General features: G+C 34.5%; 1 protein-coding gene across 1 annotated transcript in view; it reads left to right on the top strand.

Moving 5' to 3' along the window:
- The window catches only part of LOC101508136 (uncharacterized), a 24,295-nt gene that overhangs the window by 2,452 nt on the left and 6,512 nt on the right, over positions 1–15,331 (top strand). Inside the window, exons 5-15 of the mRNA XM_004498503.4 lie at positions 6–364; positions 525–611; positions 987–1,033; positions 1,792–1,901; positions 1,993–2,093; positions 2,878–2,970; positions 3,858–3,941; positions 4,507–4,590; positions 6,167–6,235; positions 13,801–13,860; positions 14,703–14,774. Coding sequence (XP_004498560.1) covers positions 6–364; positions 525–611; positions 987–1,033; positions 1,792–1,901; positions 1,993–2,093; positions 2,878–2,970; positions 3,858–3,941; positions 4,507–4,590; positions 6,167–6,235; positions 13,801–13,860; positions 14,703–14,774 — 1,166 coding nt within the window. The remainder of the gene's footprint in view (positions 1–5; positions 365–524; positions 612–986; positions 1,034–1,791; positions 1,902–1,992; positions 2,094–2,877; positions 2,971–3,857; positions 3,942–4,506; positions 4,591–6,166; positions 6,236–13,800; positions 13,861–14,702; positions 14,775–15,331) is intronic.

Below are 15,331 nucleotides of genomic sequence, written 5' to 3'. Positions count from 1 at the left end.
AGCAGGAAGAGTTCAATCTGCTGCACTTTCTCTTATATGTGATAGAGAAATAGAAATTGATCAATTTAAACCCAAGGAGTATTGGACTGCAGAGGTCCATTTTAATATGAGAGAGAGTTCAAACAAGGACCTAACATTTCTTGCTCATCTTACCCATTTTGATTCCAACAAGTTGAATCAATTTTCGATTACTTCTGATGTGGAGGCAAGGGATATTGAAAGCAAAATAAACTCTGCAGAGTTTCAGGTTATTAACATGAAAAGAAGCAAAGTTCGAAGAAATCCTCCAACACCTTATATAACATCAACACTTCAGCAAGATGCTGCGAACAAATTGAATTTCTCAGCAAGTCACACAATGAAGGTACTGATTTTAATTTCTTCCTATCTTATTTCCCTACTTTACATAACCTTGGATGTAATGAACAATATCTGTTTCTTGTGGAATTATGATTTAATCATATTTACACTTTAGATTTTCTAGAATTACATTATCATTAATCTCTATTAAATTATGAATACAGCTTGCTCAGAAACTCTACGAGGGAGTTGAACTGCCTAATGGTATATCAGTGGGATTAATAACATACATCAGAACTGATGGACTCCATGTAGGTATCACTTTGGTTGCATGATTATGCTGAAATGTTGTGAACTACTCTTTGTTCATTGTATATAAATATCATATATCATTAATTGTGCACTGAAGTTGACCATGTCATCTCAAAATAAATCCCCCTCTTATGTATAACTACAACTATTTACCGTATTTATCACTGTTTTTCTATATTAATTATGTCATGAATCTTGGCTACTTAAATGCGACCACTAATTTGTTATGTTTCATACTAGATTTCAATTTGATTTTTACTCGTGGGTTCACACATGTGGATGATATATTTGTTTAGAGTTTCTTTCTGTAAATCCAACAATTTTGTTTGTGGATGATAGTTTCTATTTTTAACACTTGGAGTTTTATTTCTTAGATTTCTGAGGAAGCTGTTGCCAATATTCGCTCCCTGATCATTGAAAGGTGATGTGCACATCTCCATTCTTATTTCTGCACATGCTTGCAATCAGAGCATCATTTCTACCAAATATATTATCAGTTTATCAGTATGTGCATACAAGAAGCTATTTTGCTTATACAGATTCTTCATGCTTTTTACTTTTTTTGCGTAAAAATTACATTTTGCCAACAGGCATACACACTATGTTTTGTCAAAAGCGGTGCTGTTGTGGGCAGTTGTGCGGTGGTGAGCTCTATTGTGGCGCAACAGTCCAATGAGTTGCGTTTTGCAGGAGTAGCTACCGCAGCTGCAAATTGCACCAAAATCGGTCTGTCGCAGCTGCTACTTGGACTTAGATGTGATATGCCCCTTTTACCCCAGTGCAGCGGTGGGTTGCAAAAATAAGAGAGAAGAGGCTGCATGCGTTTTAGACAAATAGCACATTTTGTTTTTAGGGTTTAATTTCACATAAAGGGGTTTCAATATGCCCAACTATTGGCCAAACATTATTTCCCTATAGTCTAACAACTGTGAAAATATACTTAAAAGAAAATGAAACTCAAGAGAATTATTTATATGCATAATTGGGATGTAAGAAAATGGATTGGGCTGGGGATCAAAAGTGTAGTTCTGTTCTATCTACGTTTAGAGCATTTTTTGTTTCTTTTTCCCATGCAATTTTGTCTGAAGTTGAATTATTATTTTTATTTTAATTTGAATGCTTATTTTGTGGTTTAAGCAAGTTTTAATTTTTCTTGTGGTTTAAATTTACTGGGTGCAGGTATGGACAAAACTTTGCTGCACAAACTCCACCAAAGTATTTTAAAAAGGTGAAAAATGCACAAGAAGCCCATGAAGCCATTAGACCGACTGACATACGCAAGTTACCATGTAATATGATACATGCTTCTTTCATAAATATTTTACTTCAATATGAACCAAGGGCCACAGCTTACAATATTACTTTTTGATGACTTGTCAGCAACACTTGCTGGGGTACTAGATGAAGAATCCTTGAAGCTATACACACTTATTTGGACAAGAACAGTTTCATGTCAGATGGAACCAGCTATTCTTGAGAAGGTTAGAATACAAAATTTCCATATATTTTTTACTAGCTGTTTTTTTATTTAGTTTTTGCTTGGACGATTGATTTAGAATTCAAACTTTCACCGAAATGCAACTTTTTTAGATGGTAAAAGATTTTTATTAAGAGAGAAGTATAAAGAAAGAGGATAAGACATCCTCCCAAAAAAAGGAAGCAAAACAACGTGCAAAATTGGAACATGTAACAAAGCATGCTGATCTCTCTGTTCATGTCTGAAAACACCACTGGCGCTAAATACACCATGAACAGAACACATAAAGGGTGGCTATAAAGATAAACTTGTCTCAAATAAAGTGTAGAGTTAAACAAGTGCCCTTCAAAATACTAGGATCCCTTTCCAGCCACAAACACTAAAGGACAGAACATACCTCAAAATTAGCCTCTTTGTACTAGCCAAAACCTCTGAAATTAGTTAAGAGAAACTGATTCATCCAAACAGTTTATTTTTGTTACCCATCTTGGGTTCTTTGATCTGATGGTTGTGGTAGTTTCCATCTCCCCCTCTCTAACACTCATCTTTATTCTTTATAGTGATCAATTTCTTCTGTTGTATGGAACTTTTAAATAATTTTTTTTTGGTAAATTCATTTTGCCTAATCATCTTTTCAGGTTAAATTCTGTCCATGTCGTACATAAAGATCATTAAAACATAATATATGATCTTGAAATATCATTTGTGTTCATAATAAAGTTCACGTGCTTCAATCAGATATTATTATTCTTGACCAGATATGTTTCCTACTGTCCTTCTGATTCCAGATACTACTTGATATTGGAAATGCTGATCAGTCTATTATGTTACGGTCTGTTAGCTCAAAGGTTGATTTTCCTGGATACCGGGCAGTTTTTAAGGTATGGTTAGTTTTTGCAGAAAAAGTTATATTGTGAGACGATGTTATTTAGCCTTTTGATGGTTTGTAATTGTTCATATACCAGTGATTGTGCTTTACAAACAACGAGTTTCATTTGTTTGTATTTTTTATTTTTTTATTATTATTATTATTATTATTATTATTATTATTATTATTATTATTATTATTATTGTTGTTGTCATTGTGATAATTGTGAATTTCCATCAAATTAGTTGTTGTTGCTATTATTGTTATTGATAGACTAATAGTATAATTTTAAGTTTATCTACCAATTAGTTGCTACTGGGCAAATATCTATTACCAACGAATTTCAAATTTAAAGCGTGTGTAGAATTAAATTTTGAAGTGCTGCTATATGCGTCAAATTTTTCAATAGCTATCCAAAATCATGTTTTCACCTTGAGCATAATATCTAATATTGGAGCTTAAATGTTTTGCAAATATTTTTCATGCTGCTTGCTATATTTATGCTGAAGTTACTCTAGAATTTATATATCCAAATAAAAACTTATATTGAAGTTCAGAGATGTACTATATTGTGTTGTGTATAACTGTGTATTGCTTGATAACTGATACTTACAGGATTCAATGTGGTTCACATTAGATTCAATTTGAACTTGTTACTTTCTTGTGTATTTATGAGATTGACATAATTTTTTTCTTTTACCGAACAACTTCTATGTTCCTATTAAGTAACAGTGCTTCAAAATGTTTAAGCACTTAGTTGGAGGTGAAGGTCCAAGTTTTGTTTTGTATCTCCATCAATTTAAACAAAAGTAGAGAATGCCTGCAGCTGCATGTACCTTTACAAAAGTAGGACAGTAAAACTGATGTTCCCAACTTACGTAAGTTCTTTTTCACTCCTAGGACATTGACACTGAAGCTGGACAAGATAAAGACAGTGATGGATCAAATCATGATCAAGCTTTTGAGGTTCTAAATTCCTTAAAGGTAATATTTCTGAAAATTAATAGCCCTTTGCGTCTAATAGACTTTAAATTCCTTTAGATGGAGTCTAGATAAAAAATTTGCGTCTAAACTTTCTCATGCAATAGCCCTTTGGATTTAAAGTCTGTCTATGTAGGGGTCCGTTTTACCTTGTGCGGGAATTAAACTTTATTTGATAGAATGGGATAGCTATTATTGAACTTTGATCACTTAGTCAATAGGTTATTGGGGGACTTAATTGCATGTCAAATATCAACTTTACTGGTTTATGGAGGAGGCTCAGGAATGCGTTTATGCCTCTGCAAGTTGCCCATCCATTTTGCTAATTGTTCTTACCTTGCCTTATGCTTGGTTTATGTATCTTTTTTGTATTTTCAATCTGTGAATTCCCATTTATGGTTCAGAAAGTTGTACATATCAGCAACATATGGACTTGCAACATTGGCAGATTAGGACTGATTACTGATTGCTTTCTTTTTTGACATAATTACTCTTCATTTATGCTTCAGAATTTATTGATGACATAAATTATGTAATACCTTGCCTTTCATTGGCTTTTATTATATAGACAGAGGATCAGTTACATCTTGTTCAAACTGAGCTGAGTCAGCACCATACACAACCACCACCACGTTACTCCGAAGCATCATTGGTAAGTCATTTTGTGCCTTTCGTTATGCTTAAGAGTGCTATAGACCATGATGACACTGATTTCAGCTGGTGCTACGCTTTCATTGTGCAGAATGCAACTTAAAATTATAAGCCCTTTGCCTGCCTTTTTAAAATCCTCACCCCTCTCATTTTGAGCATGAGATACTGTTTTAAACTTATTAATCTTCTTGTTAGCTGTTAACTAGTGTCAGTTCCTCAAACTTTGTAACCTGTGCTGTCGGCTTGTGCACAGCTAGGTAGTCAATCCCAGATAGCGGCGTGTCGCGGCCAACCCCGGAAACCGGGATAGCGGGTTGCGGGATACCGGGATTTTTTGAACAAATTATATGAATAATACTATATAAACATGCATAATAAAACAATATTCAAACTCATAAACATTCATTATTAGTAACAAAAATATAAACATTCATAAATTAAAAAACAAAACAGAAAGAAAAAATAAAAATAAAAAAGTAACAAAAAAAGTAAATTAAATAAAAGAAATAGAAAGAATTAACTAAGTAACAAAAGATAAAAAAATTAAATTAAAATAAAAACAGAAAGAAAAAAACAAGAAAAAAGGAAGTAACAAAAAAATAAATTAAAAAAATGAAACAGAAGAAAGAACTAAAGTTAAAAAAAATAAAATAAAATAAAAACAGAAAAAAAGAAGTAACAAAAAAATTAAAGACATAGAGAAAGAGAAAGAAGTAAAAAGAAAAGAAAATTAAATTAAAAAAAAAAAGGAGTAAAACCAGGATGGGACATAGGAACAGAACAGAGAAAGAAGTAAAAAGAGAAAGAAGTCAAAACAGAACAGAGAAAGAAGTAAGAGGAAGAGAACCCATGACGAACAGGAACGGCGCAGAGGAACGAACGAGTGAGGAAGACGAACAAGCGAAGAGGAACGAATGCAGAGGAACGACGAGGAAGGACGAACGCAGAGGAGACAAAACGGACGATGAAACGGCAGTGAGAAGACGAAACGGCTGAGGAAGGAGACAACTAACTCTAAAATTTGAAGGACAATACCAAAATTACCCTTAAAACATTTTAAAAATTTAAGGGCAAAATTGGTTTTTCAAGGAAAAAAAAAGTTTAAAAAAATTTATGTTTTCTAGGGTTTGAGAACCCACGACCCGGAACGCGACCCGGCCCAGATCGCGCGCGATCTCTTCTTTCCCCGCGACACACTGCGCCGCCGCGACCATGTCCTTCACCGCGCCGCTCCGGCGCGATCCCGCCGCGAACCGGCGCTATTGACTACCTAGGTGCACAGACAGGTTACATTCAGGGTTTTGTTACAATGAACTCGTTTCTCCACTTCCTGATGAACTCTATGTATGGAAACAAATTTATTTATGATTTATTTACAATTTAAATTAATTATCTTATAGGTTATCTGAAATAAATTGATTTATTGTCAATGCCACATATTGAGTTCAACATGATCTCCACTCTTCAAAATATATACTGTGCTGGCAAGGAGGATATAGAGAGCTTTCATTTCTTTTGCACTTTGTCCATTGTTTTCTCTTTTTAAGGATTTTTCTTTTGCTATTTGAATGTCATAGGTTAAGAAGCTGGAAGAGCTTGGGATTGGAAGACCTTCAACATATGCAAGCACATTAAAAGTCTTACAGGTATGTGACTCGGGGACAGTCTAATGTCATAACCATACCATGTGTTTTCTTTCTTATATCACATCAAGGCAAACAATTTAAGTTACAAGTCGTGATCAAAGATAAATATGTACGTTATTCACATTTTTGATTAAGCTGAAGTCTTTTGAAGAACTCAATCGCTTAAAAATCTTCCTAAACTGAGGGAACTAAAAAAATGTATTGGAGGAGGGTTCTGGAGGGACTTAGATAATTTCTTCAAATCCTTTTCATCTCTCTATAATAAATCTTAAGATTAAAAATGTATTAGTCATATGCTTTCCCCTCATTCAAAAACACTCAAATAAGGTGAAGATTTCTAAATATTTTCCTCCCCTCCCCTCCCCTCCAAACTCCTTAATGGAGCCTTAGGGCTGCTTGGGAGGAGGATTTTGGAGGTGTAAGTCTATATTTAATATATATTTGAGATTTAAAAAAAAATTAAAAGGACATGGTATATGATCATATAACATTTCAATCACACTTCTTTCGTTCTTAGAAATATTTTATTAATTGTTTAATTTCAAAAAGAAAAACAACCCCTCCCTCCCCTTCTCTCCATAACCCCCTTCCCAAACCAACCCATGGCTTTGCTCCTCTACTCTATTTCACACCGCATCAACTCAGAAACTTGTAGGGGCTCAATTAATCGAAGTGTCTATCTCATTCCATTGCAGTTCCTATGTGTTGACTTATTAAGCTGTAACATTTGCTTGTTCATTTGATTCACAATTATTGTTGACTATCAATGTTACTATTGAATGAAAAAAAAGAGAGAAACATATGGTCAAACCCTGTGCCGAAACTACACAACAGAGTCGGTTTTATATAGGATCAAGACAATAAATATAAAAATAAATATAGGATACTCTCCCTATTTACATGATATGATGTGATATGTAATAAATACAAAGATCATAAATATATTTTCAACACTCCCCCTCAAGTTAGAGCATATAAATCATATGCACCAAACTTGTTACATATATAATTGATTCAAAGACCTCTCAAGGACTTAGTGAATACATCTACCAATTGATCATTAGAATTAAGAAAGCTAGTGGTGATGTCGCCTGATTCGATCTTCTCTCTCACAAAGTGACAATCTATCTCAATATGCTTGATCATCTCTTGAAAAACCGGATTGGAGGCAAGGTGCAATGCTGCTTGATTATCACAGATTAATGTCATATGTGTTGCTTCTTCAAATTGAAGTTCTTTGAGTAACTGTTTCAACCAAATGAGCTCACAAACCACTAAGGCCATAACCTATATTTAGCTTCAGTGCTAGATGTTACAACTACACTTTATTTCTTACTCTTCCAGGATATCAAGTTTTCTCCAACAAGTACACAATACCCAAAAGATGAATCGCCTATCAATGGGTGAGCCTGCCCAATCGGCATCTGAATAATCAACTATCTGAGTATGTCCTCTATTTTAATAAATTAGACTTTTTCCTAAAGCACCTTTAATGTATTTCAAAATTCGTATCACAACATCCCAGTGTTCCTGACAGGAGAGTTTAATAATTGGTTTATCACACTGACTGCAAAAGAAATGTCTGGACGGGTGACTGTGAGGTAGTTTAATTTACCAACCAATCTTCTGTATCTCCCTAAATCTGAAAATGACACCCCATGATTAGGTAAAAGTTTGATATTTGGATCCATATGAGTATCAACTGGTTTGGTATTCAATAAATCTGTCTCTTCAGGAATATCCATGACATATTTCCTTTGTGAATTTACTAAGCCATCATTAGATTTGGCTACCTCAATACCCAAGAAGTAGCAGAGTTTGCCTAGATCTTTAGTTTGAAACTGATGATATAGATGTTGTTTCAACTGGAGTATGCTCTATTGATTACTACCAATTATGACAATATCACTTGTTCTTCAAGGTCACCATGCAAAAATGCTGTTTTTAATGTCAAGTTGGTGCAAAGACCAATGTCTGATGGCTGCAATAGAGAGGGGTAGTCTAACAGAGACCATCTTAGCCACATGTGAGAAAGTACATTGTAATCGAGGTCAAAAATTTGAGTGTATCTTTTTGCTACCAAACGAGCTTTAAAGTGATCAATCTTACCATTAAGACCAACTCAAACCAATGTAACGAGGGGATGTGTTACGAGTAAGGCGTATTCCTTTACGATTAGCAATAGGAATATTAAGAGTCAAATCCAATAAAGGAGAGGTGGTGGCGAATGAGCGTTTGAAATGACCTTAGTATCAAGAAAAAGTGTAAGGATATGCACAATCAATGGTGGTTGACGACGACGGTATGTCTGAAGAGTTTGTACAATTGGAGGATCCACATGATGAGTCTCAAGTGGAACAATGGGAGGGGCCATCGGAGGTGTCTCATGTGAGACATACGTAATAGAATCTGGTGGTAAAAGAGAAGGTGAAACAGACTCTGGTAGGTCCATAAGAATGGTTGTAGACGAAGGGTCAGGAAACGACTAGTAGTATGTAACAGACTCAAAAAATGTGAAATCAACCGATATGAGATATCGTTGAAAAGTATGAGAATAACAACAATAACCTTTGGTAACCAAAAAAGACACATTTTAGTGATCAACCTGAAAGTTTGTTAAGACCAGGAGTGAGATTGTGGACAAAACATGTAGACCCGACGACATGAGGAGGAAGTGAGTGAAGAGGGGTATGAGGGAAGAGGATCGAGTGAGGGATTTTGTTATCAATGACAAACGAAGGCATGTAGTTTATAAGGTAGCATGCGGTTAGAACATCGCCCCAACAACGAGATGGTACATTACCATGAAGAAGGAGAGTACGAGTGGTTTCAATAAGATGCAGATTATTGGTTTCGGCTACCCCATTTTGTTGAGGTGTATGGGCACAAGATGTTTGATGAAGAATGCCGATAGAGACCATAAAATTTTGAAATTGATGGGACAAATATTCACGGGCGTTATCACTGCGCAAAGTGCAAATGGATACACCAAATTGAGTTTTAATTTCCTCATATAATTGTTCAATAATAAAAAACAATTCAGACCTATTTTTCATTAAAAATAACCATGTACAACGAGAAAAACATCGATAAAAGTAACAAATATCTAGATTCAAGAGTGGAAATAGTACGAGAAGGACACCAAACATCTGAGTGAACTAAAGCAAAAAGAGATGGAGCTTGTTTATTGGTTCGATCAGGGAAATGACTACGAGTGTGTTTCCCTAAGTGACATTACTTTGTCGTCCTGATATTCTATCTTGCAAAGTAACATTGCAATTAGTATAATTGACAACACAATCATGAGAACAAGTTAATTGACTGATAGAAATTAAATTAAATAGGCATCCAGGTACATAAAGGACAAATGTAACTGACAGTGAAAGGAGGATTTGGACAATGTGAATCCCTCGGGACTGTGTTACAGAACCATTGGTGAAACTACCCTAAGTAAATTACCAAAAGTAGCAAGAGAGGAGAAGAAAGCCTTATTACTAGTAATGTTGTCAGATGCACCAAAATTGAGAATCCATGGACTAAGAGAAGGTAAAATGCAAATAGGTGACTTACCACTTTGTGCGGTCGAAATAGTGGAACTGGAGTTTTGGCAATACTCTATCCTCCGAAGAAAATCTTCATAAGTAGCCAAAATCTGTAAGCAACCTAAAACCTGTAGCGAAAGAGGCAAAAAAAGTTTTTTTTTTTTTTTTTTTGCGATGAACAGTACTGCGCAATGAACAGTGTAGCGACTGATTTACTGAAAAATAAAATAACGATGAAGAAGGGGGTAAACCGGAATTGGGACATAGTTCACCAAAAAAAATTCTCACCAAAGGACAATGGGTCCTCCTGGGTAATCGTGGTATAGGGTTGTCTCTCAATAGGCTCTAGATACTATGTTGAATGAGAGAAAATGAAAGAGACATGGTGAAACCGTATGCATGAACTACCCAACAAAGTCAATTTTGTATAGGCTCGAGGCTTTAAATACAAAAATAATTATTGGAGATACTATCCCTATTTACATCATGTGATTTGTAATAAATACAAAGATCATAAATATATTTTCATCAATTACTAATAGCAGATTGTGTTTCTGGGTGGCTAGTCAAAAATCTAACATATAAATATGGGGGATGGCGGGTATTGTGGTCTATGACTGAAGCATGACAGCTATAATAATAAAAATATAACTATATTCAAAAGTAGGGTAAAAAACAGCTGAGGGAAAATAGAAGAGAATTGGAGAAAAAAACAGAAAAACAGTGCGTGAATTGTAACAGTATTTGATAGCAGGGATAGAGAATCCCCAAATAAGTGAATAACATTAGAAATATCATTCCTTAAAGAAACCTAGGGTCCAATGAATTGGGATTTCCCTATTGGGAAGGTTCATTTCGGGACAAGCAGATCATTTATGATGAGGAGGGTGAACTTGAAGAAAATGATTTGGCCTTGCAGGATGGAACCATGCAATGCCAGACACGAGATAGATCCCACCTTCATCAAGTCTTATTGCAATAGCATTCGATGCGTCAACTATGGCTATTCCCCACTCCAATATCGCAGGAACAACTGCTAATTCATTGACCAATATATTTATGAAAAGTAGAAAACTCAGCATCCCTCACAATTCACAAATGTAATTGGGTGTAGTTCACTTTTTTCTTTGAGATTGGCTTGGTGTCAGTACATCATGGCGTGGGTAACCATAAGTATTGTTAGAATATCAGAAAATATCTTATAATATCTTTTATATTATATTAGAGTATCTTAAATTATTTATTAGTATCAATTTATAATCATAGAGATATCTTAGAATATCTCTCATTATTATTATGATTTATTCCTGATTTATGATTGAGTCTATGTTTCTCTATAGATAGAGATTAATATCGAATCTTTTGTAATCATGTCAGCATAAAACTATTATCAATAGTATTCAAACCCTTATTATTTTCTCTCCTTGTTTTCTCTAAAATCCCACAACTTCAACATGGTATCAGAGCCTATTTCGATCCTCCTTGAACGATCTCGCCTCTATTCCGTTGTCGAGTTCCCAACAGTTTGGGAATATATAATCACAGTTTCTCTTTTTCAACTTGATCATTCCTTTTCCATTCAGCTCGTTATTGCCGCTTTCACTGCCACTGTTTCCAACGATTTTTCCGGCAAACGACCACTTCATCAGCTTTGCCTCTTTCAGATCGGCTCACACCTCAAAGCGCACTGCAGAAAGCCACCGCACGCGCCTCACCGTCCACCGCACGTCAGATCCACGCGCTGCCTCTCTTCACTGCGCGTGACGGCGCGTCCGGCAGCCTTTAGACGTGGCTTTTTTTGTTGAACTCACATCGACCTCACGCTTCCAAATTTGCCCTTGATTTCCAATTTTGATCAACGGAAATATGTGTTATTGTTCAAACAACCGTTATCTCTTCTGTTTTGGACGCATTTTCTCACTCCGTTAATCGATCATGGTTCCATTTCATTAGAGTCACGCTACTTCTTCTTCTGTGTTTGTCATGCAATTTAGTTCTTACTAATAGATTATAATAGTGGCTTCTATTCCCACCAACGATCATTCCAGTGGTGTCCCTTTTTCCACAAATGAATCAGATTAGTGATGACTTCTTTTTCCATTGATAATCATTCTGACAATGTCTTTTATTTTCATGACTCACTCTTTAGCATGGCAATTTGTCTCAGATGCATTGGCCCTATCTTTGTCCTAGATGTACTGACCTTTCCTTTCTCTCCTTGAAGCACACCTCTTCAATATTATTGGTTTGAAGCTTCCAAATGCAGTTTTTAGAAGAACGGACCTTGCTTTGTTCAATTGCTTGCCATGAATTTCTCCCAGGCTGATGATCATTCCAGCTATCTGGCTAGGCTGTATTTATAGCAATTCTCTCTGACTTCACCTATATTCTCGAGTTGCCTTTCCATCTTTTTTTATTATTTTACGGAGCAAAAACATTATTTTCTTGTAACAAGCTAAAACTTAGTAAGCTTTAGCTTGAGGGGGAGTGTTAGAATATTAGAAAATATCTTATAATATTTTTTTTATTATATTAGAGTATCTTAAATTATTTATTAGGATCAATTTATAATCATAGAGATATCTTAGAATATCTCTCATTATTATTATGATTTGTTTCTGATTTATGATTGAGTCTATGTTTCTCTATAAATAGAGATTAGTATTGAATCTTTTATAATCAAGTCAACATAAAACTATTATCAATAATATTCAAACCTTTATTATTTTCTCTCGTTTTCTCTAAAATCTCACAACTTCAACAAGTATAACAAAAATGCAAATGGAATTGAAATGAATGAGATTTATTAGAGTAAGAAGAAGGATATAACAAGGATGAAAGGACAGAGAACAGGAAGTAGAGACTGAGAAAGAGACTGAGAAAGAAAAGAGAACAGATAGCATATAAAGAGAAATATGCTAAAAATTGTCTGTTCATTGGAAAAGGAAGGTCACAAGATATGAATATAAGGTTTTTGGATTAGTTTTTCGGATATGGAAGTTGTCTGGATGGTAGTGGAGAAAATTAAGAGAAAGTGGAGCGTGATGCTGCTCGATCAGTTTGATCAGTTTTATGTATCTTCATTGGTTATGAAAATGGGTGGGTTTGTTACCCATCGCCTTATTCTTTTGGCTTCTTTTCCATCATAGTTGTCAATTTAGGATAGCAAAGTGGATGACCCTAAAAACACTAGAGCGGTATAGCACATTGCAAGATGACTATTTTCTAGAATATTTATACAGATTAAATAATAAATTAAATGCTTAAAGCTGAAAGAAAGAAACATAATAACTAATTGACAGCTGTTCAGTAAACTTACGTAATTAAAGCCTTGTTTAGAATTTATTATTCTCTTACACACTGGAAACTGTATAAGCAAAGAACTGTTGCTTACTGTCTTCATCCTTTTGAGAAATTGTAAGATAGCTGTCGATCTTAAGAAGTGGTTGATTAGAGCTACAAGTGTAGTTTTTATGGTAACCAGAAGTTAGTATTTTGCATAATAGAACACATTGGTTTCAATGCTTCATGAGGTTGAAGTTCCAGGCAAAACTGAAGCACCTGGACATACGAGAAACCTTCAGGATATATTACCAGACACAACCAAAGTCTATTCCCACTAGCCAAGGTTGGCCAAATGAATCATATGACATTATGATGTCTGTCATGCATAATATAATAAAGTAACAAATAGCAACTTATCAATCAACTCATACATGTCATAGTTTGTGACTTCCAATTTAGTCTTTGTTGAGTCGTGACACATTTGTAGTTGTCCATTGGAACAATAATTTTCCAAGTGAACTGAACTGCTTTGTATATCATAGATTTTACCTTTCATATCCTCCTTCCCTAAAACTGAATTTAGTGTCTCCTTGTGGAATTTGCTTGTTGCTACATTTTCACTCTCTTTATTTCAACATGTTTACTTCATCTTGCACATAAACTTTATGGCATTGCATGGGTTAACCTTTAAATCTCTGTTTGAAAGAATTCTTAGTCCACAATTGTTTGTTGCTTCAGGATAGGAACTATGTGACAGTAAAAAGCCGTGTTCTTTCTCCAGAATTTCGTGGTCGTATGGTAAGCTCTAGGTTTGAATTTTTGAATTTATTGTTTGTTGGGGTGAAAGTACTATTGCTGTATTTCGTTATTAATATGCTGCAAAAGAAAACTGCAAATGTTGCCAGTCTTGCTTTTAATAGCTTGAAGTTTTGGAATCAACTGATTTATATCTTCTCTTTCTCTAGTTTTTCCCTTGCTATGCATATAGAGCCTTTAATACCAAGCTACAACATTTATACACGTTCACAGATATATTTCTTTGAATTCTGATAATCAATAATAAATGCAGTTTATCATATACAATTGGTTATTTGCTCTTTTTACCATTGTCTCCAGTTTTTCCTCCTATTGTTCATACATTTTAGAATTAGATAAATTCTGTTATATTTATTTATTTGATTGATCATTGCTGTGGGAACATTTCTCCTGTTACCTTTATTGTATTGTGCGGCAATATTATTTATATGTTGACTTCTATTGGACCCATAAAAGAAATACGAATCAAGCCAGTTTGAATCGTTATCATCTGCTTCCCTGATTTCCATAATTGTTGGGAAATGACATTTGAACTACTCAAAATTATATATGCGTTCCTCCTTATTCTTATTGAGCAATAATTTCTCTTCCTCATCAATGAGCTTTTTTATATTTAACACCCCACAAATTTCTTTTGCTTATGATATACAGGGGAGAATGGGATAATTATTATGAATTTAAATAGACGAGTCCTTTTTGGTTTCATATTGTAAACGACTTAATTCATGATAAGCTTGTTCATTTCAGTTATCTTTTGCTTTGTAGAAGTGAGACATGTTGTGATTTATGATGAGTTTTATGCTGTTTTTTTTGGTGATATTTAGGTTTCAGCTTTTCTGTCACATCATTTTTCAGAGGTCACAGACTACAGTTTCACTGCTGATATGGAAACTGAGGTATCTACTATGATTGTGTCCCCTCCTCATGTGTTCTCTGCAATTTATTTTAGATCATATTTCTTTCAAGGTATTAAAAAGCATTCCTAGGGAAGCGAGCTTGATAATATTAATTATATCCGTTACACATTTTGGAAAAATAGTCCCCGATATCATCAATTCCCAGAAATCTATTTTAGTCATGGATTCCCAGAAATCTATTTTAGTCATGGATTCCCAGAAATCTATCATCGATACTCGGGCTTTCCCTCTTTTTCCATCCCGTGAAGGGTTGGAATCTTGCATTCTCATGCCAATAAAGATTATTTTAAAACTCAACCAACTATAGCTTTCTTCTTACACCTTATTTTATCACTTTTTTTTCTTTGAATATTTTATTTTGAACTAAAATGATTTTTTAAATATTCCTAGGAGTATTATGTAATTACCAAAAATATATATTGTACTTGGGAGTTAATTGTGTTTCTAGGGACTGCATTCCTGGGAATTGTAATGTAATGCGACGCAAGATGGCTTACTAATTTTGTTTGGTATTTAAAAATTTATTAACTCTTTCC

Source organism: Cicer arietinum, chromosome 4, assembly GCF_000331145.2.
Source record: "Cicer arietinum cultivar CDC Frontier isolate Library 1 chromosome 4, Cicar.CDCFrontier_v2.0, whole genome shotgun sequence".
Lineage (NCBI taxonomy): Eukaryota > Viridiplantae > Streptophyta > Magnoliopsida > Fabales > Fabaceae > Cicer > Cicer arietinum.
This window is presented reverse-complemented; position numbering and strand designations above follow the sequence as displayed.